Raw genomic sequence first — 25,440 nt, 5'->3', positions numbered from 1 at the left:
CAGTCACAGTTCAACTGGTAGCCCATGTAACCAACTCAAAAGGCTTGGAGTATTTGTTAATGCCATGTATTTTGGATTAGACCCCTGCTTTCTCCTGAACATTGTTCTTAATGAATTCACAGTATCCAACAGTGTTTGCGAAAGATATTTTCCCTTGGCAGCCATCTGACTTCTACATAGTTTTGAGAAGTTAAGCAAGGAGGCAGTAGGAATTGCCTTAGCTTTGTTTCAGCTCTGCCCTTTCCCCTATATAATATACACTATGTGTGTGTGTATATATATATATATATATATATATATATGTATATATATATATATATGTGTATATATATATATATATATATATATACACATACACATACACACTATATACTACAGTTACTCCAGGCCTACTTCTCCAGGAGCACATATTTTCCCTCCACTGGTCTTGGGGTTTTTCAAGGAATCGCAACCTAATTGTCACGCCAGCCAGAGGCCAGTTTGTCATGGGATTTACCGAGGAGCTTAAATGGAACTCGATTATACAACTGCCACCGGTAGCCACCTTCCTCCCTCGCTGTATGCATTTGCTAAGTAAGCAAAGCAGTGAGGCAGACGTCAGGAGCAGTATCAGGTTTGGGGTCTACACACACTTGTGTGAGTGGGAGAGAGAGGTGAGAGGAAACAGGCCAATTAGTGGTGGAGCTGGCGGTTCACTTAGGAATGAGAAGAGAGAGATCGGTATTTTGTTCTCTGTTCGTCTATTTCCTGTTTGGTTTTCTTGATGCAACTAAAGATCTCCTTAAAAAGCACTTTGTATTCTGGTGGTGTCGAGGTGGTGGGGCAACTGATGGGCTCTGGGGTGACCGAGGCCGGTTCCCAGCCAAGGGTGCCAGGCTCAGGCTGGGCGTTCACTGCGGCCGGGTCCTTGGCCCTGGAGGTCTGCACAGCCTTGTGGGCCAGGGAGTCCTCCTCCTGCTGGCACTTCCTCAGCAGCTCCTCGTACTTCACCTTGAGGGCGCTGTACTGTGTGTCCACCTCGTGCAGGAGGGAGATGCCCCTCTGCTTCACGGCCTTGGCCCTCCGGATGCAGGTCTCCTCGTGGCCCTTCACAATGTCGCCACCCGCCAGGCTGCTCAGCACCGTCTCGCTGCTGCTGCGCTTGAGAGGCTTTCTGTGCGCTTCGGGCAGGGTCAGGAGCATCTCCTCCAGCAGGCTCTGGCTGGGCTCCCTGACAGGGACAAACAGAGAGTCTGGCACCAGCTTCTCAACCCCATTCACAAAAGGGCGCTCCGACTGCAACATCTGCCGCATCTCCGCCACGTCGGCCTGCAGCTCCAGCGCACGGGTTCGGTAGGCCTCCGCGGCCCCCAGCTGCTGCTCCAGTTCGCTGTTCTCCTTCAGCACCAGCCCGTACTCCTCCTCCACGGTCGCCCGCTTCTGCCGCTCCAGGCTCAGCTGGGCCTGCAGCATTGTCACTGTTTTCTTCAAATGCTCGTTTTCTTCTTCATCAGGGCTCTGCTGACTTTGTAAGGCAGTGATCTTCTCGGCAAACACATGATCGTACACAAAATGCCTGGGGAAAATGTTGAAAGACTCTATTACACAGGTCAACTGAGAATGCAAAGAGGGAGGCTGATGATTTTTTTCAACTCCCTGTTTTTGAGGAGCTGTGATGTCAATGATGTTTTGCCTATTCCACACTAGAGCAGTGGCTAAAATGAACACGTGAGAAAACACGAGTTCTGTGACTAATTTTTGTTTTAAACATTAAAAATACTACAGGGCAATTATACTCCAATAAAGATGTTAAAAAAAAAAAAAAAAAAAAAAAGAACTACAGGGCTTCCCTGGTGGCGCAGTGGTTGAGAGTCCACCTGCCGATGCAGGGGACACGGGTTCGTGCCCTGGTCCGGGAAGATCCCACATGCTGCGGAGCGGCTGGGCCCGTGAGCCATGGCCGCTGAGCCTGCTCTCCGCAATGGGAGAGGCCACAACAGTGAGAGGCCCGCGTACTGCAAAAAAAAAAAAAAAACAAAAAACTACAGAACATCCATTCCCAAAGACCAGCTGTATGACTGATACTGTTCAAGGAAATCAGAACAGCCAGTGGTGCTCAGTGTTGGCTGCAGATCAGAATCATCTGGGCAGTCTTAAAACATACTGAAGCCTGGGTCCCACCCACGTAGATTCTGACCTAGCTGGTCTGCCACCTGGACTTGAGTTTTTTTTTTTGTTTTTTTTTTTAAAGCTCTTTATGTGATTCATAATATACAGCTAAGACAGAACCACTGCTGCAGCGATTTTTAAACCACAAACACATATCAGAAACACCTAGGCAGCCTTTTCCTCACACCTAGAGATTCTGATTAGGCCTGAGGGAGTCGCTGGTTTGGCAGTGTGAAAAACTGCACAGGTGACCTGGTGAACGGTCAACGCTGAGGACCACCAAGTGCACGGGCTGGTCTCTCGCCTCTTCAGACTCCTAGGCAACTTGTAACTGTACTTATTTGTGTGATTATTTGCTTATCTGCCTCTTCATGAGACTGAAACCTCCACGAGGGCAGGAACTTTGTCTGTTTTGCTCACCACTCCTCACATCTGGCATTAGCACCTGCCTTACAACAGGTGCTCAAGAAATAGTTCCTAAATAAAGATTCAATCTTAGAACTCTATATTGTAAAGGCATTTCTGCAGGCAAAAAAACCTTGTTTGTCTGGATTTTTGTTTTACTGAATTTTCAATTTTTTTCTTCACTGGAAGGTGAAATACAACCCCAAAATCTGTAGTCTATCAGATAAAGTACTGCACCTTATTTTAAATTAAGATTTAACACATTAAAAGCACTAAAATACACGAGACTTTCAAAAATAAGTGTTCACCGAATTACTAATGCTCAAGAACTCAATCATTTGTATGTTTAAATTAAGTGGTTTTGTTCAAACCACCGGTGGTCTAATAGCCAAGCGGCATTTCCTAAAAGGGTACTTTTAATCTACTGGAATGCAGAATGTGTCAGTGACACGAGATGCGCGCCTGCTTGCAAATGCCGTGGAAAGGCAGGCTCTTACTGGCGGAGGTCATACAGCTCTTTCAGAGACGAGAAGCTGGGTGCCGATTTCTCCCGGTCATGCTTCCCCCGGCTCCTCCCTTGGCTAGATGACTTCAGCTCCTCCACTTGGCTCTGGAGGTGATCGATGTTGGCTTGTAGGCATTCAATTGTTTCAGTCAGACTGCGAGGAACAGACAGAAGCTAGTTGCTGCTTGTCATATTAAATTAAGGGCGTAAGCAGTGAGGCGAGATTAGCTGCCAGCCACTCAAACTGGGCTTGCATAATTGGAAAAGACTTCTATTTAATCTCTATTCTCCACAAAGAATTAAATTAAACCTTGCCCCATATTGACCCAAACATACTACAGCCATGTTCTATTCTAGTTGATACTAAATGACTTCTCCTAGGGCTTCTTCAATGGATTCTAAAAACTTTACCTCAGAATCTTCTGCTGTGAGGCCTTGCTGTCAGCAACGAGCTTTTGATTTGTTTCTTCCAGTTCCCTTGCTGTGACATCTAATTGCTCATAAACCTTTGCATGCTGTTCATTCATCTGCCGCAGGAGATCCACCTGCTTGGTCAGATACTGGAAGAGATGATCATGACCAGTTTACACGTTAAACAGATAAGATACCTGCAGCATTCCAGCACCAACTGCATCCCACAATTCAGTTCAGTTCTGGCACTAACTACTGGAGCTATAAGGGCTCAGCCCCACAGAACCGCCCCCAATTCAGGCGCTGCTGTCAAGTCCCAGGGACTGCCCGTATATTCAAACAACCAGCTGTAAATCTGGGGGCTCCCGTGACCACCCCTCAGGTTCAGTAATTCGCTAAAACAACTCACAGAACTCAGGAAAGGGATTTACTTACACTTACTGCTTTATTATAAAGAATACAACTAAGGAACAGCCAAAGGGAAGAGATGCGTAGGGCAGGGATGGGGGTGGAGAGCAGTGCGGGGCTTTCTTGCCCTCTCCAGGTGCACCACCCTCCCAGCACATCCATGTGTTCACCAACCCGGAAACCCAGCTTCACTGCACAGACATGATTCATTCAATCACTGGCCACTGGTGAATGAACTCAATCTCCAGTCCCTGACCCCTCTCCAGAGGTTGGGGATTGTGCTGAAAGTTCTAACCCTCTAATCATGTGGTTGGTCCCTCTGGCAACCAGTCTCCATCCTATCATTCAGGAAATTCCAAAGGATTTAGGAGCGCTACACCAGGGCATGGGGACAAAGGTCAAATATATGATTTTCATTATACCACAATACCACAGGTTTATTTTATGAAAAGAAGAACTTTAAATCTCAATTAAACTACTTTCCTTAGTAAGAACTGGGTACAAGCCATCCTTTATATGCTTAGTTTCCCTAAAGCTCACCAGCATCTCGTGTATCATAAGGCTCTTCTACTCTTACAAAGCGCAAAACACACATAAAATTAATATTTGACAGGAAAATCTAAGTGAGACACGATAATCCCACAAGAGAAAAAGCATGGAATACATGATCAATGTTTAAACAAAAATATGTTTTATAGACATAAGAAAAGCCTAAAGAGGAGGATTTTAGATGATTTTTGCTTGAAAAAAATTTAATTTTTTTCCCTCTGGGTGAGACATTCTGGACAAAGAACAGGGAGAAAGTATTGATTTAACCAGAAAAAGATATTTTAACAATATTATTCAAAGATACTTTTAATTCTGTGAGAATGTTGTCACCATAATCCTCCTTATTTGTGAGAAACTTGCCAGATTATTTATTTTGGTACTGCTAAGACTGCTTTCTAAATGGCCAAGGATAAAGGGGAATAGTCACAACCTTAATGCCTCAATGTTACGTTTCCTTGTTTCCCCTCCAACTCAACTCCACCTGAAGAGGATGAAAGACAGTATATATTCCAAATGAAATAGTCACAATATTTCTCTGGGGCACAACCGGAAAGAGGAAAAAGGTAGGTCTGAAGCATTACCAATGACCAAATGGTAACAGACCAGACATGACTTTAAAAATACTTTTCTTGAGGCTTCTCTTACATACCTATACAAGTATTTGCAAAGCTAACAGACTTCTTTCACAGACTTCTTTCAAAGAAAGGGCTATATGACTTTCAATGGGCTCTTTAAATGGCAGTGGTGTGGCAGAGTTGAAAAAAGTATATGAGGCCTTTTTTCAAACTAGTTACATAGCTCGGTAGCAATGTGCTGAGAAAACACTTAATTCTCATGCCTTCTCATCTGAGACTCTTGGCCAAGAGTGTTCTGGAAAATTCTTTAAATTTTAGGAAGACAACACACACTTTATAACATCCCAGCGAGGGCTGGGTAGCACTCTGTTATCAAGCATTGATATTCTCATCAAAAGTATGAATAAAGATTATAAACAGCCTCACATGAGTTCAGGTCAGGGTTTGCTGTCAAATGAACTTGTTGCCTACTTAAGAAAAACATCTTGTTTTTACAGAGCTTTTCGGGTTCAGAACTGAAAATAAATTGTGGATCCGTTAGTACCCACCTTGTAGGATTGAAAGTATTAAATGAGATGGAGTGAGCACGCAGCAAAGGCCCTGTAAAAGCCTATGTTTATTCTTCACTCCCTCAATCCCCACCAGCTTCTCCTAGAAGCGTGCCTGTAATCCTGCCCTCTGGCTGGCAATATTCCGGTAGATTCCTGTCACTGGTAGGGAATGTTTTCAATCTCTTCGGAATACTGGAGTAGAAAAAGGTTTAGAACATAGGAGTGTATATAATAGCTGCAGAAATTTTGCAAGCTACTTTATTTCAAGTATAAGATCTCAAGTATTCTTTCGGACTGATTCATAACAACCTAAAAAAAGTCTAATGCACAGACCAGACACTAATTATTAAGTTACCACAGGAGCTGTCCCCGCCTAGTGACTGGAATAGTCACATATTCCGTAGGACACATTTGCCCCACAGAGGGCAGGTGGGATGCCAAGTCTTGGTGGGCACAGGATCAGAGAAGAGAGATGGCCTGATGGGAGGCAGCAGCACAGCAGCTAAGAGCACAGGCTGTGGGGTTGGAATTTGGTTTGAAGTCCTACTTTGCCATTGCTAACTGGGTGACCTCCCGTAAGTAACTTAGTTTTCCTAAGGTGAGATTTCCTTATCACCTACCTCACAAGGTTGCTATGAGGTTGATATGAGGGAAGGGTTCAGCATGGTATCTCGCAAATGGTAAAATTGCTCAATAAGAGTAGCTAGTTCATCCTTATCTACAGTTATGCGTTTTCAAACTTTACATGTGCTAAAATTCAACTGGGGGATTTACTGAAGTATAGGGAATCTGGGCCCCTTTCCCCTAAAATTCTGAGTCAATGAGACTGGGGTAGAGCCAGGATTCTGCATTTTTAGTAAAAACCCAGGTGATGTTAGTGCAAGTGGTCCATGGATCACACTTATTAGAGAAATGTTGATCTTGGACATGGAAAATGCTGGAAGCCTCCCCTCCCCCAACCCAATGTCTCTCTTTCTCTTGGGTCCAGGAGACATAAACATTCACTTGGATTGAAATGATTCTTAAGCTTAATGTATACCATTTCCCTTCTTAGGACTTAATTTAGTTGCAGTTATTCACAAAAATTAGGCTATATTTTAACTGTATCGCAACAGCATTCTTTATCATGTTGTATTCTGACATGTTCCTACAATCATAATTCCCTGAAATTATATACTACGTATATAATTGAGTACTCCTTCCTAAATTCTCAGTCCACCCAAATACTGATTCTCTACAGATGGCTAATCTTATCTACTGCATTTAAAAAGCTTGTTAAAATGGGGCTTCCCTGGTGGTGCAGTGGTTGAGAGTCCGCCTGCCAATGCAGGGGATACGGGTTTGTGCCCTGGTCCGGGAAGATCCCCCATGCCGCGGAGCGGCTGGACCCGTGAGCCATGGCCGCTGAGCCAGCACGTCCGGAGCCTGTGCTCTGCAACGGGAGAGGCCACAACAGTGAGAGGCCCGCGTACAGCAAAAAAAAAAACTTGTTAAAATGGATAATTTCAAACATATAAAAATGCAGAAAAATGGTTTAATGAACCCTCATCTATCCATCATCCAGTTTCACAATTATCAATACACAATCTTGTTTCATCTCTACTTTTCCACTCCCCTCATTCCCCAATCAATTTAAAGCAAATCCAAGACACCTTAATTTAAGTATACATATTTATATATTTCTAAGCGATAAGACCTCATTTTAACCACAATTCCAATCACACTTTAAAAAACCCCAACAATTCCTTAATATGTTTCAGTGTTAACATTTTCCCATCTCTTAAATGGTTTTTCCAGCTTCATATGTAGTCCTTATTTCACCCTCAGGGGGTACCTTTATCTTGAAATTGTGGAGTTGCCTCCCTTTAAGGCAAGCTCCCCCTTCCTTTAGGGCCTTTATTACCCAATCTCCCCTCTCCCAGGGGCCTCGCCTTTCCTGGCTGGCTCCATCTAATCCAACAGCTCTTGACCTGAGGTCCACGGGTTGAATTGACAGGGTCCACGAACTTGGATGGGAGAAAAGTTACACCTTCATTTTCACTAACTTCTAACTGAAATTTAGCATTTTCTTCAATTACAAATGGAGGCAACAAACCACCAGTAGTATGACGAGTACTCAGGACTTCATCACTTACAGGAATCACAGATGCTTCCATAGCACATGCTAGTGGCTGCAGAAATCTTGACTTATCTCATCACTATTTGAAATGACAGTTTTTAGATTGCTACTAGATCTTGGTATTTAATGAATTAATAAACACATATTAATATATCACAAATTTATTTTTTCAATATTTTGATAGTCATTTCAATATAACCGATTCCCTCTGTAATTTTATGTATTTTATGTATTTTAAGAGGTTCATCTTAGAGTCACGAGATAGCCAAAGGGATCCACAGCACAAAGATGGCCAAAAAACTCAAGATTATCCTTTAGGCCTCCATGCAAACATAAAGGCTTCAGAAGCCTTTCTAGACTACGCCGTCTAAAGCAACACCATTCCCAAGGCACTCTATTAATTTCCCTCAAAACACTTCACACTTAATAATAAACAACCAAACTGCTTACTTGTTAATGTCATAGTCTTCCTAACCCTCCTTGAAGAAGGGAAGGCTCTTATACATCTAGTCCATTTAGCACAATTCTTGATACACAGTAGGGGCTAAAAAAATACTGGCTAATGGCAATTTCTAGAGCGCTCTTCACAACAGCTCATCATGCTTGGTACCACAACTCAGACTGCTGGAATGTCGAGAGCCTTCTTTCAAAGAGTTTGAGAATGGCTTTGGCTATAGCCCTTTTGGGAAAAGGCCCTAATAGATACTAATTCTTTCCCCTCTTGCTCCATTTATGGACAATTTCTCTGTGTTTATTCCCATGGCACAGGTATGCCTCAGCAATCTGAAAGAGACATTTTTTACCAGTCTCTCTTACATGGGCCCCAAGATGTGTCCCTTTTTAAAGATATAATATTCAAATTAGAGTCATGGCCGACATAAAGGAAATAAGTCAACATGTAAATAAGTACAAAGAGGCTGTTTAGAAAACTGCAGTAGGTCCCCCTCATTTGATATATAAAAACCTGTAGGGGAAAAAAACCACAATGAAACCATTTAGGAAGAACTTGTGATATTTTGGTCCTAGAGGACTTGGCTTTAAGGACAATCTAAAGAATGGCAGGAAGCTTGCTTTCACGTGGTAGGAGTTTAATCTTATTATGATTAAATCAAAACTAATCAGAAAAGCCCTTCACTTCTCCAAGAATCTGTGATAGGTTACCTAACAAAGAAATCTGACTAAATTGGTCAGCAACTTAAAAGAAAAATTTTTAGCTCTCTCAGCAAGTATTGATGTGAGGCCAGAGACTCAGAATCCATGTAGTCAGACACTGCGTTAAGGCTTGGCCTCTAAAACTTCAAATTAGTATTTAATCAATTTTTTTCTGATTCTACAAGGAAATGGGTTAGCTTATTTTCTACCCTTCATTTAAAGGTATGGCTTCTCATGTTCTGGTTTTCTCAATTCAGAATCTTTGATCATAGGCTCAAATGAACCTGTCTGGACTGACAAGATCCTAAAATTCAAGTGCCAAAAAGAGATCGAGTACAAAAGTATTTGTCATATTAAACAGGGGTGGGTGATGAGGGGATATTTAAGCAAAACAGTGGAGGGAGGGGAACATGGGAGTAGCAAAAACACAGGCAAAAATGTCCACTTATAGGCAAGAGTGTCAAAGTTTAAGTTCCGTGGGTTATCTCCCACTTGTCTTAGAATTTGTACAGAATGTCACCTCAACTAGGAGTAAAAGGTTCAGGTTATGTGAAAAAGCTATAAATAGGCCACCTTTACAACTGAGGCAAACTTTTGAAAAAGGCCAGCAGGATTCTATTAACACCTGTTTGCAACTGTAGAACCCTGACCTGGAATGCTGGAAAAGACAGACACAACCAAACTAAAAACTCATAGGGAATGGAATGGAAATTCAGCTTTTATGCCGTGTTGGGATTATTCTTATATTAAGGATTACAGCCCAAATCCTCTGAATTTAGTATCGAAATGACCTTCCACAATACTGAAGAAATATTTCCCATTACCTTTGAAAAACTTCTTTCCCCTGATTAAAATATTATATTTCCCCTGAAGGAAATTTAGGAAAAAATTAAAAAGTATGAATATGAAAATAAAAACCACCTATAATCTCACTATTAAAAGCTTGGCTTGTTCTTAAGATCTATTTTCCAATAATTGAAAAGGATTTATTTTTTTCAGAATTAAGATTCTTTCATTACTAAAATTCTTAAAACACGGATAAACTGTGCAACAATTTATACTGTCCAAAATATATACACACACATAATCTCATCACCTCAGAACAACTCTGTACCAATGTCATGCAAGCATTCTTATCACCATTACACAGAGGAGCAAACAGGATCTGAGAGGTAATTCACAGGCCTAAAGTCCAGCTATTTGCTATAGAATTAAGGGCTTAAGTCTGAACATTCTAACACTGAGGCCAGAGCTCCTTCCACATCCTTTCAAAATCTCCAGAGGTGGAAACCCACAGTTTAGGAATTATTGGAAGTGCTTCGTAAACTGCTTACCTGTCTTCTGTTAAGATATTGATTTGAACAGGTATTCAGTGATTACCTACTATGTTCCAAAGACTATGAATAAACACAGCAACAGCCTTCAATGTTGCAACGGAAAATGGGGAGGTGGCGGGAGGAGAAAAACAGAAAACAAATCAAGAAATAAGTGTAATATATAGTAGAATATCGATAAATGTCATAGGGGAAGCACAAAATGCTTTAAAATTTCCGAGGATGACATGAGCTTTTGAAAGAAGGGACACCTCTAAGGCCAGACTTCTTTGACTCTTGTGGGGATAATGCAGGTTTCCAAGCAGAGAAGCAACAGAAACACAAGGCTGTGGGCTGCTCACACAATTGTAGAAAACTTTATGAGAATCCGATTGTGTCTGATGTGTCAGATCTCATTACTCTCCAAAGCTTCTCTCCACCCCCTCATTCAGGAGAGAAAAACTTGCTCTGGAATCTTGAAAAATTAGACGCTAAGTAAAAGCCACACAGGCTATAGGCATCTCTGAAGCCAATCATTACTTTCAACGTTTAATCTTTTTTTTACATTAAAAACAATGCCTAACAAAATACTAATTTTTATGAGGACTGTTTGAAACCTGTTAACAGTCTTTGAAAGCATACTTGTAGTTCCACTGAGAAAATAATATCCTTTCACAGTTTCCTAGTTGTCTATTTCCATAATGAGTCACAGTTTGGGGTTTTTTTTTTTAACATCTTTATTGGAGTATAATTGCTTTACAGTGGTTAGTTTCTGCTGTATAACAAAGTGAATCAGCTATACATATACATATATCCCCATATCCCCTCCCTCCCACCCTCCCTATCGCACCCCTCTAGGTGGTCACAAGGCACCGAGCTGATCTCCCTGTGCTATGCGGCTGTTTCCCACTTGCTATCTATTTTACATTTGGTAGTATATATATGTCCATGCAACTCTCTCACTTCGTCCCAGCTTACCCTCCCCACTCCCCGCGTCCTCAAGTCCATTCTCTACATCTATGCCTTTATTCCTGTCCTGCCCCTAGGTTCTTCAGAACCATTTTTTTTGTTTTTGTTTCCAAATATATTTGTTAGCATATGGTATTTGTTTTTCTCTTTCTGACTTCACTCTGTGTGACCAACTCTAGATCCATCTACCTCACTAAAAATAACTCAGTTTCGTTTTTTTTTTATGGCTGAGTAATATTCCATTGTATATATGTGCCACATTTTCTGTATCCATCCATCTGTTGATGGACACTGAGGTTGCTTCCATGTCCTGGCTATTGTAAATAGTGCTGCAATGAACATGGCGGTACATGACTCTTTTTGAATTATGGTTTTCTCAGGGTATATGCCCAGTAGTGGCATTGCTGGGTCGTATGGTAGTTCTATTTTTAGTTTTTTAAGGAACCTCCATCCTGTTCTCCATAGTGGCTGTATCAATTTACATTCTCATCAACAGTTCAAGAGGGTTTCCTGTTCTCCACACCCTCTCCAGCATTTATTGTTTGTAGAGTTTTTTGATGATGCCCATTCTGAGCAGTGTGAGGTGATACCTCATTGTACTTTTCATTTCTCTAATGATTAGTGATGCTGAGCATCCCTTCGTGTGTCTGTTGGAAATCTGTATATCTTCTTTGGAGAAATGTCTATTTAGGTCTTCTGCCCATTTTTGGGTTGGATTGTTTTTTTTTTTTTGCGGCACGCAGGCCTCTAACTGTTGTGGCTTCTCCCATTGCGGAGCACAGGCTCCGGACACGCAGGCTCAGCGGCCATGGCTTACTGGCCCAGCCGCTCCGCAGCATGTGGGATCTTCCCGGACTGGGGCACGAACCTGTGTCCCCTGCATCGGCAGGCAGACTCTCAACCACTGTGCCACCAGGGAAGCCCCTGGATTGTTTTTTTGATATTGAGCTGCATGAGCTGCTTGTATATTTTGGAGATTAATCCTTTATCAGTTGCTTCGTTGGCAAATATTTTCTCCCATTCTGAGGGTTGTCTTTTCATCTTGTTTATGGTTTCCTTTGCTGTGCAAAAACTTTTAAGTTTCATTAGTTTCCATTTGTTTATTTTTGTTTTTATTTCCATTTCTCTAGGAGGTGGGTCAAAAAGGATCTTGCTGTGACTTGTCACAGAGTGTTCTGCCTATGTTTTCCTCTAAGAGTTTTATAGTGTCTGGCCTTACATTTAGGTCTTTAATCCATTTTGAGTTTATTTTTGTGTATCGTGTTAGGGAGTGTTCTACTTTCATTCTTTTACATGTAGCTGTCCAGTTTTCCCAGCACCACTTATTGAAGAGGGTGTCTTTTCTCCATTGTATATTCTTGCCTCCTTTATCAAAGATAAGGTGACCATATGGGCTTATCTCTGGGCTTTCTATACTGTTCCATTGATCTGTATTTCTGGTTTTGTTCCAGTACCATACTGCCTTGATTACTGCAGCTTTGTAGTATGTCTGAAGTCAGAGAGCCTGCTTCCTCCAGCTCCATTTTTCTTCCTCAAGATTGCTTTGGCTATTCAGGGTCTTTTGTGTTTCCATACAAATTGTGAAATTTTTTGTTCTAGTTCTGTGAAAAATGCCATTGTTAATTTGATAGGGATTGCATTGAATCTGTAGATTGCTTTGGGTAGTATAGTCATTTTCACAATGTTGATTCTTCCAATCCAAGGACATGGTATATCTCTCCATCTGTTTGTATCATCTTTAATTTCTTTCATCAGTGTCTTATAGTTTTCTGCATACAGGTCTTTTGTCTCCTTAGGTAGGTTTATTCCTAGGTATTTTATTCTTTTTGTTGCAGTGGTAAATGAGAGTGTTTCCTTAATTTCTCTTTCAGATTTCTCATCATTAGTGTATAGGAACGCAAGAGATTTCTGTGCATTAATTTTGTATAGTTTTGGGGATTTTTATCCTAGCGTTTTCACCAGTTCTGCACATTCTTCATCTACTCAGAGTAGCTTGTTCCAAGACCATTTTCTGGCTGATTTAAAATTTCTCTGGGTTGGTAGGATAAGAGCTTACTTTTTGGTTTTCAACTATATTTTGCTAAATTTAAAAAATGATCATGTATTACTTTTCGAATCAGGAAAACTCCCAATAAACATTCTAAGAAGTCAGTTTAAAACTTGTACAAGTGATTCCATTTGTGTAAAGTTCAAAGACAGGCTAAACTAATCTAGGGTGTTAGAGTGCTGTTTAGGGGGCGTGGTGACTGGAAGAGCTGATAATGTTCTCATTTCTTATCTGGGTATTGACTGCATGGGTATGTTTATGAAAATTCTCTGAACTATATACTTAGCATTTGTGCCTTTTTCTGTAGGTATATTTCAAAAAAAAAGGTTAGTTTAAAGAGAAAAAAAAGACATAAGGTTTGAGTTAAGGAAAGAGTCCTTATAAAGTTTAGGGGGCTCTGAAAGGATATAATGATAAGAGGCACTATACCTATTGCAAGGGTCATCTTTTAGTACAGAATTAGGTTCTTCAACTGCCTGGTTACTTTTACAAGAGCGTCAGGCTTTCCTTGTTGTAGACTACTGGAGGGAGACCTTGGAAGTCTGTTGTGATCTGCAAGTCTGCCTGGGCCCAGGTGTGAACCAAACAGGCGGTAAGGCTGGTCTGTGGGTGGCCTCTGGCTGATAAGCGGGCTTAGCCAGAACTGCCATTTCATCTCCCTGTTTCATCCCATTCCTATTGACTTTCAGGAAGTGATTTATAAAAAGAAAGAAAGAAGAAAGCCAGCCGTAATGGCAGAGAAGAAATCTAAGACAGTGTTGTTCTTAGTCAAAAAACAGCTTTGGATAAAGAGTGAAATGTTGAAGGCTACAATGCTTGGATCTATAAACCAGTGGACCACGTGCTCTGTTACAGAAACAAGGGATCCATGGAAATGTTTCTGGAAGTAATCCAGGCTAAATTTATTTAATTAGCTTTATACATATATTTAATTGTATATTTATTTAATCATTAAGGTCTGACCTGGATACTTCATTTTTATTATGCTTTTCAACATCTTATAAGAATTGGGGGTTGGGGAGAGGTGACTGCAGGGGCCAAGGGACCACATCCGTGTAAAAGCTTGATTACAAACATTTTTTAAGGAAAAAAAAAATCTTACAGAAGACTTTAGATAGTGGAGTATTATTTGTAGATTTGGAGACTCTTCAAAGATCTTTGGATTTTTTTCAGAATGTCAATGATCTGTTTCAACTGTTTAATCATCTTCAATACCACAGAAAAGAAAATAAAGGTAGAAAGACAGGTAACTTAGACCATAAAGTAACTGTGTTTGTCATCTCCTATAGTAACAAATAGGCATCATTCTCTAATTATACAAATATTTGGACTTTTTTCATCTATATTTGGAAAAATGTGCTAAAATAAGCATTATAGTATTCAGTTATAGTGATTTATAGGTGCTTTCATGGAAAACATCAATACAATGTATTAAGACTATGTTTCTACCCAAATAAATGTACCTCACGGTATGCGGTGATCTTCATGTATATGCCCTAGGACCACTCTATGAAATTTTCTAATGAGTTGAAAAACGATGTCTATGAAGCAAAACAGGAATGAATTCCTTGATCATGTATGACATTTGGCTAGTTTAATAGTTTTAAAATGCCTGGTTTTCCTGCAATTTTCTGCCCAATTCTGTTCAGTTTTGGGTATGGCATGTTCTATGCTCTTCTGATATAGAATATACCAAAAATGATAGCTGGTGACTTCAATATCATTATAAGATACACCTTCCTAGAATTATAAAGGTATATTTCAGTCACATCATTGGCTAAATTCATAAATCCTGATGAAGGGGGGAGGGGAATCTACTGTATGCATCTTAATTATGACTACTATGTAAAATTAAGGATACTGAAATCATAAATTTGTCTTAGTTTTGATGATAGGCTTATCTGTATTCAAAAACTGAAGTCTGTGTAATTTTGATTGAAGTCAAGGACAATGTTATTCCACGTCTTTGCATTTCTAACACCTGGTTCAGTATATAATCAGAGCTCAGTAAGTTCTGATCATGATGAATGGCTTCTGTGTTCTAAGGTCTTTTATATTTTTCTGCACATAGACATAAGAGTCCTGGTTCTACTGTACCAATTTGAGGAGAAGGAGTTGTAATTTAAGTGCAATGCTTTTTGTGGGTGGGAGGGTAGTTTGGGGCATGAAGTGTTCTAATAGGACAACTGTTTGGTTAATATCCATAACTAGCATCTTTACAGTCACCTGACCTACACATAACCGGGCAACTTTAATGGGACTATTTACAAGACAGCACCTCCATTTTAAAGCCTTAATCTAGCATCTTTCATATTACGAAATGAGGTACTACAATTTTAAAATTTTTCATCAAATTTAGGATGGTGTTTGTTAGGGAGAGGGGATGCAGCCAAGGAGGGGTTATAGAGGGAGTCTCAACTATGTGGATGGTTTTCTTTCTTAATCTGCTTGGTGGGTACACGGGTGTTCATTGTATTATTCTCTTGTACCTCTTCGCATATCTCAAATATTGCATCATTCGTTTTAAAAAGAAAAAAGTGAAAAAACTAAGTATAATATTCACAGCTTTACTTTGCTTCACATACTTGTAAATACTGCACCATTTACTTCTAGTACACTTCACCAAGGGTGAAGAGAGAAATTTCTTTCATCACAGCAGACTTACATGTTGGGAAAGCTTAAAGAAAGTAAAAGTCAACCTCCACACACTTCCCAATGGTTCTTTATTCTAAAAAAAGTGTATATTAGAAATTAAACACTGCTTTTAATTCCAAGTGTTATTTTAGTAGAATACAATTGGCGCTAGAGCAGCGACAGGCCACACCTCAAAGGTAACTCTCCCGCTGAGTAAATTACCTCAATTTCCTGTAACTGCTCCTGATTGGTTGTGTACATCTGCTGAAGAGAATCCTCCAGCTCTGTGTTCCGATCCAGTAATGTCTTCCCAAGCTCAGCAGCAAGTTGGAGATCTAGCACAACAAGTAAATCTTAGAATAGTGCAAATGATCTCACCTTAACATTTTACATAACCCAGTCCTTTATTTTAAGAATGAAACAAGACCTAACCCAACATATAAAGTTTAAGTCAGATCCCAATGGAAGGTGGAATGGCACAGAAGGAAACCTGGCTTCTACTTAAAATTCAGTTGTATTAGGGCCTTTTACCAGGTAATGTACTCTTGATGTACCCTTACTTGTAAGACGTGAAGAATAGTGATATTCACTTCTTTAGGAATGATCATTCAGGACTGTGACATCTAAGATCATAATTATTTGCTAATGGACTGGACTTAATCATATCCTGATTGTCTACTTTTCTGGATGGACTGTTAAGCCAAAGTACAGGCAAACCTTTCAACAGTCTCTAAAGTCCCCAGGAATCTGGCTGCTGTGAATGCAACTGTCAAAGCAAAGTGTGTTGTTACAGATCCTGGCCTCCTAAGTGGACTAAAAATTAAGTCACAAAAAGGAAAACTATTGATACATCAGTGATAAGAACATTGCCACAGGTCTCTCTCATTTTTATCTGTTTCTCTTCATGTCCTTCTCCAAGATGAGCAAACCAGATAAGCAAAGCAGCAGTACAGTTTGTGTGGTAACCCAGTCATGGTTCATACTTTCATTTAGCAAAGAAGCATATTTCTTTTCTAAACCTTATTTTTCAAAGCTCTCTCTTCTTAGGCATATAGGCACGTAGGACAGGATTTGTTATAAATCCCAGAAATAAAAATTTAGTGATACAAAAAAAGGACAATAGTTCTAACATAGGTGACTGAAACACTTATCTGCATAGTAAATTCTTTAAGAGGTCCTTTGATATAGTGGGAAATGCACTGAACTGAGTAGGAAGGTCTGGGGTCCAGTTTTGATTGCCATTTACCAGGTTAACACTTTCAATATAGTCCCTACATTCAGTATTTTGTGTAGAGAGATGACTGTCCTGTCAATATGATTCTGAAAATCAAATGAAATAATACATAAGTACTTTACAAACTAAGCTGCAATACACAGGCAAAGTTATTATTAGTATTCATTGATTCACAAATGAATGATTTTGTTGCTAGGCACCATGCTAAGATTTGGCTAGAATGGTGAATCAACGGATGAATTTCCTGCTTTCCTGACACTCCCAGATTAATGGGGGAAGGCAGACAGCAAGTAAGTAAATAAACTTGCAAACTGTGATAAACACTGTTCATCCATACATGTATGCATAATTCAATAATAGCAGACACTGTCCTGGGGATATAGAAATAAACTCAGCTAAAAAATTCCCTGCCTTCATGGAGCTTATACTCTATTGGGAGAAACAGCATGAAAAAAAGATATACTAGATAGCAAAAAGTGCTAAAGAAAAAAAAAAAAGGAAGGGGGGCAGGAAGAGTATGGATGTGGGAGGTTGAAATTTAAGAACAGGCGACAAGGGCTTCCCTGGCAGCACAGTGGTTAAGAATCCGCCTGCCAATGCAGGGGACACGGGTTTGATCTCTGGTCCGGGAAGATCCCACATGCCGCGGAGCAACTAAGCCCATGTGCCACAACTACTGGGCCTGCGTGCCTAGAGCCCGTGCTCTACAACAAGCGAAGCCACTGCAATAAGAAGCCCGTGCACCGCAATTAAGAGTAGTGCCCGCTCACCGCAACTAGAGAAAGCCTGCGTGCAGCAGTGAAGACCCAACACAGCCAAAAATAAATTTATATATATATAAAAAAAAAAGAACAGGCGACAAGGGTGACATAAGACTCAAGATGTGAAGGAACTGAATACGTGACCCACGTAGATCTAGTTAGGGGACCGGCATTCCAGGCAGAGGCAAACCTGGCAAGCATGACTGGGGCTAATAAGGAGGCCAATGAGGCTTGAGGGGTGTGTGTGTGTGTGTGTGTGTGTGTGTGTGTGTGTGTGTGTGTGTGTGGTGTGTGTGTGTGTGTGTGTGGCAGTAGGAGACAAAGAGGGGCTCCATGGAACCCAGTGAAGGCTTTTCATACGATCACTCTCTCTGGCTGTTGTGTAAATAGATGGAAAGGGACGAAGAAGGTGGAGGGAGTGTGACAGGGATATTGCAATCATCTGGGTGAGAGAAGGTGGTGGCTTAGACTACAGTGGCAGAGATGGAGATGAATAGAGGTGTAGGATTCTGGATATGTTTTGAATGTAGAGCTAAAAGGATTTGTTAATCAATTGCATGTGGTATGCAAGAGAGAAAAAGGAAAAAACCTCTGGGTGTGGTGATAATGTACAAAGGATCTACTTCAGAAAGGGAGGTCACAAGGAAAGTCTTAGGAGATGTTTTAGCTAAAGCTTGAAGGAGGAGGATATCACCATGTAAACGCCAGGCAGAGGCCCTAAGACGGGAAAGAACCTGGCACACTGCACAGCCCAACATAAAGCCAGTGTGACGGAAGCACACTGGGGGAGAGTGGTATGTGAGCTGGAGGAGTAGGCAGGGATCAGATCACACAAAATTTTATTGGCCACGGGAAAGAAAGTTTAGATTTTATTCTAAGTATGATGGAAAGTCATTTCACTTAGTGTCAAAAAATATACTTATTATTACTCATTATGAAAACAGGGAACCTCGCCACATATGATTTTAAAACAATTTTTAGAGGTTGACAAATAAGGTTTAACATTATTCATTACACTAATATTAAAACTTAACCTAGGGCTTCCCTGGTGGCGCAGTGGTTGAGAGTCTGCCTGCCGATGCAAGGGACACGGGTTCGTGCCCCGGTCCGGGAAGATCCCACATGCCGCAGAGCAGATGGGCCCGTGAGCCGTGGCCGCGAGCCTGCACGTCCGGAGGCTGTGCTCCGCAACGGGAGAGGCCACAACAGTGAGAGGCCCACGTACCGCAAAAAAAAAAAAAAAAAAAAAAAGCTTAACCTAGAATAAATGGTAAAAGAAAAGCAACCACCTTTGTTACCTGGTACTGTCCATCTGAGTGCGTAATTAGCATTGTTTATGGTTAGTTTTCCCTCCTTAGGAAAAAACAAAGCCGCAAAACCCGCCATTTACACCCGTTTAAAATAAAACCTTATACTTTTGTTAGATAGGTGTTAAAATACATTCTCTTGTGATTTAAATATTAACAATGTCTACTAATGAACTTAAGGCTTCAGATATCAAGTCTATGAAATAACATCTTGTATTCACAAGACATAAAACCCTTTACAAACCATTCAAAGCATTTAAGAGACATTAATTTTTTATATCTTTTCAAGGTAGTTAGCCGATGCTAATCAACCTGACCAAATCCACATGGTGAGTCACAAGCAAAAGATAAACCACTGTCAATTCTAACTTTCACCATCATCACAATTCTCTATTATCCATATCCACACAATTTTAAGTCTATTGACAGAGATGTCCATATACTTCTTTGTTTAAGGTAGAGAGTACAAATCTTCCTAGCTGAGGTACTTAATCTTCTCACTTGTTTTCCTGGATGGCAATGAGAAACTAGAGTTAAGCTCTTTGGCTTTTACTGCCTGCGCTGCCAGTGAAAGCATATACAACTCCAGGCAAGTCAATATCTTGTTTTCATTAAGTGAAAAAGGAACTAAGTACAGCTGAGACGTTCCAGAAATAATTTTTTTGTACTCAGAGGGAAGGCAATGTGTATACATAGCCCCACACAGGAACCACCACGATGAATTACTAAGGACAAAGCATATAAACACTACCTAGACATTACTTAAGTCTCTCCTGGCCTGCTGTAAAGCGGTGAGTAATTCCTCACTGGGAAGGACCCGAGATTCACCAAAGATATTCTTATCTAGCAATCAAAACCTGAGCCAAAACTGCTTCCAGAAAAAAGACTAACTTGAGACCACTTCAGCTATTTTCCTCAGTTAGGAAACTACCTATGCTACTTAATACCAGCCAGGAACAGCTTTCCTTTTCCTGCTGCTGCAGAAAGAGATGCCAAGTATAGCACTCTTCTAGTAAACACCAAACAGAGCAGAATTTGAGACTTGTCCTTATCGCAATCCTTATTTCTAGTTAAACAAAGCCCCAGCCTGGCTCAGTAACCTGAAGTCTCAGTCTCCTAAATATTTCATAGGATGTTTAGGACAGAATTCTGGCAAAACAAGTCTCAACTACAAGAAAGTGTCTGTGAAGCCACACTGTATAACAGGATATTACTTCATCTGTTAGTTTACAGACAAGAGTCTTTTTTGGTCTTAAGGAAAAAAAAAAAGTTTATTTCCTGTTGTGTAGCATCTGGCTTCCATAACCAAAAGGAGCCAAAAGCTGGCAGTAAGCCCAAGAAGGTTTTCTAAAAAATTAGTGGGGGGAATGGGAGAATAAATGTCTTTTATTTTTAATTAACATATAAAAGAAAAGGAAACAAGATAGTTTTGAAGCCTTATGCACCTGTTCATCTCACCTTACAATAAGGATTTTCATTAAGAGGTTGCCTTTTCTAAATCCTACTGAACTGGCGTAGGCAGCCACTAAAAATACCACAGATTTACTGCAGGCTTGAGAACCGCAACTTTTCAATACCTTCATGTTCAATATTCTTCCACTAATCAGTCTTTGCAAGTGATAATAATCTATTTTAACAGTGTAAACTGTTAGCTTTAAACAGATATTCTACTCAGCCCTATGCTCTAGGCAAAGTGATTTTTTTAAAAAAGATCTTCCTTCCAGAATTCTGAGATCTTTAAATCCCACTGCTATTACATTTTTCTTATTTTACTTCAGTTTTTTTAAAAAACACGAGGACGACATATCCCCATGTTAGCTGTAGTCTCTAGCAGTAATTCAATAATATTAAGGCTGAAAGCTTTTCCTATTACCAAAACAAATGCATCATTTGGTGATGCTTCTGTACAACCCCTGTTGCCAACGTTACTATAACTGGGAAAGCAAAAAACCTGAATATAAACATCAAGAAAAATGATGGTGTCAGTTTTAATGACCAGTGATTCAGCAAATTAGTTGCTCACATGGAAAATGTACTCCTCTTAAAAAGAAGTAGAAATCTTAGGATTCCTTTAAACTAAGATTTCATTTGCTGAACCATATAGTAGAAACCCGAATCCTTATTCTAAGCTTGCACAGCTCACCAAATGACAATTATAATAGCAGCTGGTCTAAAAGAAAACCCAGTCTCTTAAGTCTTTTCACCTTGTTCTCAGGGGCACATTTCAGAGGTAGCACCATCATTACCTGCACAGGAGGCTCCCGCTGTCCCAGAAAGGATCTCAGCCCCAGAGACCACTGTCAGTGTCCTCACTGTGCCAACTCAGCTCTTTGACAAAAGACAGTCTCTTCATCAAAGTGTTTTATAAAAGCAAAGGGTTTTCTCCTTCTGCCTGCATACAGCTTTACGTATTTCTAACAAGGTATGAATGGTAGGCCAGAGCCTTCCGAGGTTAGAAACTTTCAGCAATTTTAATTTTTAAAAAGAATGCCCCAAGCAAACTTTGGTACAGAGATTCAATCTACTTAAATAATGCTTCTATTGCTAAAGGAAAAAAAATCTGTAGTTCTATGACTTTGAGAACAGGATCTTAGTTGTTTTAGCAGCTCTCTACAAACAAGGCTCTCTCAGTAAAATTAATAGTGAGGATGTTAAAAAATGAACAGACATATGTCTGCACTTGATAAAAACCCACTAGATCTGCTTATCAATCTAAGAGGACAGACCTGCTCCCAAACTTTATTCAGCAGCAAAATTATCTAGTGAGGGCTCCCCTGTGCCAGGCACTACATGTAGTAGGCACACACCAGGAGGTGGCGTCTCCTCCAGTCAACAGGTTCCTAGACCGTCAATGAGTAGGATCCCGCCTATCCAATCCTGTGGACAGGCACTGTGGCCCCAGTGCCTGGATGAACAGCTGGCACAGAATAAATAAAATTTTTGAGAAATTAACAAATTAAAAAAATCCTTTAGAAGTTTAGGAGTTCTTTAACATATAATTTAATGAAACTGGGACAAAGATACCCTTCTATTCACACTGTAGCCTTCTTTCTTTTACAGGCCATATTCACAGTTATGATTGTTGGAATTTCACATCTATTCCTACACTACACACTTAAACTAAGTTATGACACACAGGGTTATGTCAAAGTCCATCGCGATAACAGATGTAAAAGTCTTTTGAAAAGCACAGAACAAATTCCAAATGCAAATTGCCATGAAGGAGGTTTGGACCTGTGCTCTTTAAGGTTTCATTAAACTTGAACACCTGATGACTTCATTTCGATCATAGTTAAAGAGTTCCACATCTAACCCCAATATGTTGCATTTGCTCCTCAGTAGACTGAAATATTACAACCAGTTGTTCCTAACAACCTCCCGCAGGGGGAAAGTGCAGCGTGGACTAAGGCACCTGATGGAAGAGAGCCATGAAAACAATAATCCTGTGAGTGCCTCAATTCAGTTCAACAAATGTTAAAATCGAGCTCCTATTATGTGCTAAGTATTGTGCCAGATTAAAAAAAAAAAAGAGCCCATACAGATCTACACTTTCTAAATACAGTAAAGAAAACTATTTAGCTTTGATTATAGGACAAACTGCTTAATTTATTATAGGGAAATGTTGCAAGTGCATAATGGCTGCCTCATAAATCCTGGAGAAAGTTTCAAACTAGGCCATCAATCCTTAGGGGGAATTCTGAAAACAGGTTAAAATGTAAGACAAATTTGACTTGTGGACACTGTGAACATGATGGCAGATACTGCACTGCAGCCACTGAATAGCTTAGACTATATAAAGCGTAATGGTAAACTACTTTGGTTTAAGCGACAGGCCACGACATATTGATTTAAGAAATCACCTTCCCCAAAAAGAATTCCTTATGTTTCTTTTCTAAGTACGAGTCATTCAAGCCTACATTCTTGCTTCCCCCCAAATTCAATGGTTAGCAGGAACAAACACCATGGCCATTTACTATTCAACTAAATGAGATGTTAATTTTTTTGTCCAAGTTAGAGCTGAAAAAGTTGATTTACACAGAACAGCTTAAACAAGATGCCGGAATAAAATTCCTGAGGATTATTCAGGATTCAGTATAGTGGTTGAGAAAGTTTACTCTGGAGTTTGCAGTGGAATCCTAGCTCCCCCAATAACAGTATCTACTTCTACCTCTGAAACTTCGTTGGATTAAACGAGCACCTGTGTGAAGGGCGCATCAGTGTCTGGCACACAAACGCTGTATCCCAACTGCAAGTTCCTGCTATTAATAGGCCAAAAGCTGGGTGGCACTGGCTCCAAACTGAGGGCAGCTCTAAGGTTTTCTCTGGAGACAAGAAATCCAAGACAGGCCAAGACAGGAATGCCTGTTTTTAACTAAAAAGTTAGGGTGCAAAATGAAGTAAGTGGCAGAGGTAGAAGTGCCCTCAAATCATCTCACTTGGCATCCGGTAAACTACTCTGCATAAGCAGTTTTTTTTTCACCCCCAACAGTCTAACACCAACTAAAAAAGCTGTAAACCAGGTGGTGAAGAAGAGACGAGGTTTGGGCAGTGACTATGATGACTCCTCATTCTGAGTGGGTGGGTTCAAAAATACCTTGCTGTACAGCAGAAACTAACACAACATTGTAAATCAACTACACTCCAATAAAAATTAGTTAAAAAAAATACTTGCTCCCACACCTAACTTGAGGGAAGTCATTTGGCCGCTTTAACCTCCGCTTTCCCCATCTGAAAAATAGGGATAACGCGAATTACTCTCTCACGGAGTTATTGTGTCTATCAAATGTGTGCAAAGGGCTCGGCACGGTTCCTGCCACACAGCACTGCCAGCCGGGGACTTAACACCTGCAGCAGCTCACACTCGCTGGGAGCCCCGGCTATGGTTCCCCCGAGAGGCGGAGAGGAAGCGGGGCACGAGCCCGGTAAGGGGCTACCCCTCTGTGCTCCAAGGAACGCCGTGGAGATTAAATCAATTAATCCGGAGAGAGCGCTTCAAACGGTGCCTGGCGCCCGGTTAGCACTGCACACGCAGTAGTGGTGGTTATGATACTGATGATGCTGATGCTGATTACCGCGCAGAAGCCTGGGCCCAGCAAAGCGGAGTCCTCCCGGGTGGGACGGGCAGGCGCGACAGTCCCAACGCCAGGTAAGCGCCAGACCCCGCCCCTGGCATCGGTGGGCCCCAAGCAAAAGCAACTTTTTAACAGTTTCGCGGCCGGGAGGAGTAGCCTCGAGCCGTCAGCCGCCCAGACCAGGCCCCGCCTGGCGATCGCGCCCTCACCTTGCTGGAGGTCCTGGTGGTCGTACCACGGCTCATCCTCTTTCATCTCAAACTCCTCCACCAGGTTTTCCGCCAGCATCTCGGCCGGCTCTTCCGGGGGCAGCGGCCCCCGCCGCCGGCGGCCCGCCTCAGCCGCTGCCCCGGGCTCTCCGCCGGCCCCTCCGCACTCAGCCAGAGCCGCCCTCTGGCGGGACCCGCCGCCGCCGCCGCCGCCGCCCAAGTTCCGCAGCGCCGCCCGACCACAGCCACCCGCCGCCGCTGCCGCCGCGGGGCGGCCCGCAGCACACCCCGCGGACCAGCTTCCCGACTCGCCCCGCACAGCCCAACGATACCAACGGCCAGCGCCCCGGCGCGAGCGCCCCAGCCGGCGCTCCAAGCCGGCTCCTCACGCCGCAGCCGGGCCCAACGTGGCACTTCGGCAGAACCCTCCCAGACCGGGGCTGCGATTCAAACCCCCGGCGGCGCCTCGGCCAATCGTGAGCGGGCCGCCGGCCGAGCGGCGGCGACGTCGTCCAATCGCTTCTCACCACAGGCCCGCGGTTCGCCCGGGCTCAAGGGCAAGCAGCCAATGGAGACTCCGAAGGAAACAAAGGAGGCGGGAAAAGGAGAAGGGGTGCGGCCGAAGGCCCCGCCCCCTCCTCTGCTTTGAGTCGCTTCTGGGCGTGCGTTCGGGTTGCTGGGGTGTAGAGGTCGCGGCCTCCGCGGCCCCTTTGATGGATGTCCAGCCGATGGACGGGCTGCGTGGGTGTGAGGGGCAGGAGTCCGGCCTCCGAGCAGTGGGCGGTTGCGGACGGGAGGCGCGAGGAGTGCCGGGACACCGAGGTCCGCTGCCCCGCCGGCCCCTACTGGTCTTTTGACTCCCAGGTTTGCTCTGCTTAATGCGGGGAAATTGAGGGTCGGTCGGAAGTTTAGAGCAGTTAGCTGTTTTTTCCTTGGTATCTGAGACTCTAACCCACTGAGAATTTGTACTCACTCCCCCTGAAATGGTGGGCCTCAGACCTACCTGAGTATCTGGGGGCAGGAAAGGGTGCAGTTGAAGCTAACTGCACAGTTAAGCATCTGAAGTCATGA

General features: G+C 42.0%; 1 protein-coding gene across 1 annotated transcript; it reads right to left on the bottom strand.

The window, feature by feature from the left end:
- Positions 1–696: 696 nt before the first annotated feature.
- On the bottom strand, positions 697–24,568 carry CDR2 (cerebellar degeneration related protein 2). The gene is made up of 5 exons (XM_065893391.1): positions 24,370–24,568; positions 16,009–16,121; positions 3,470–3,618; positions 3,051–3,212; positions 697–1,555 (listed from the first exon to the last, which is right to left on the bottom strand). Exons 1-5 carry the CDS (start codon positions 24,446–24,448, stop codon positions 697–699), a joined length of 1,362 nt encoding a protein of 453 aa, XP_065749463.1. The 5' UTR covers positions 24,449–24,568.
- Between the last annotated feature and the right edge of the window lie 872 nt (positions 24,569–25,440).

Source organism: Phocoena phocoena, chromosome 15 (genome assembly GCF_963924675.1).
Source record: "Phocoena phocoena chromosome 15, mPhoPho1.1, whole genome shotgun sequence".
Lineage (NCBI taxonomy): Eukaryota > Metazoa > Chordata > Mammalia > Artiodactyla > Phocoenidae > Phocoena > Phocoena phocoena.
Note: the sequence above shows the minus strand (reverse complement) of the source record. Positions and strands in the feature narration are given on the sequence as shown.

What these genes read in the sequence shown, in the direction of transcription:
- CDR2 (XM_065893391.1), bottom strand. Translation starts at nt 24,448, where the DNA reads ATGCTGGCGGAAAACCTGGTGGAGGAGTTTGAGATGAAAGAGGATGAG. An exon ending in AGCAGTTACAGGAAATTGAG is followed by an intron (nt 3,619 to 16,008) that starts GTAATTTACTCA and finishes CATCTCTTCCAG; the next exon opens with TATCTGACCAAGCAGGTGGA. An exon ending in GAGCTGTATGACCTCCGCCA is followed by an intron (nt 1,556 to 3,050) that starts GTAAGAGCCTGC and finishes CATTTTCCCCAG; the next exon opens with GCATTTTGTGTACGATCATG.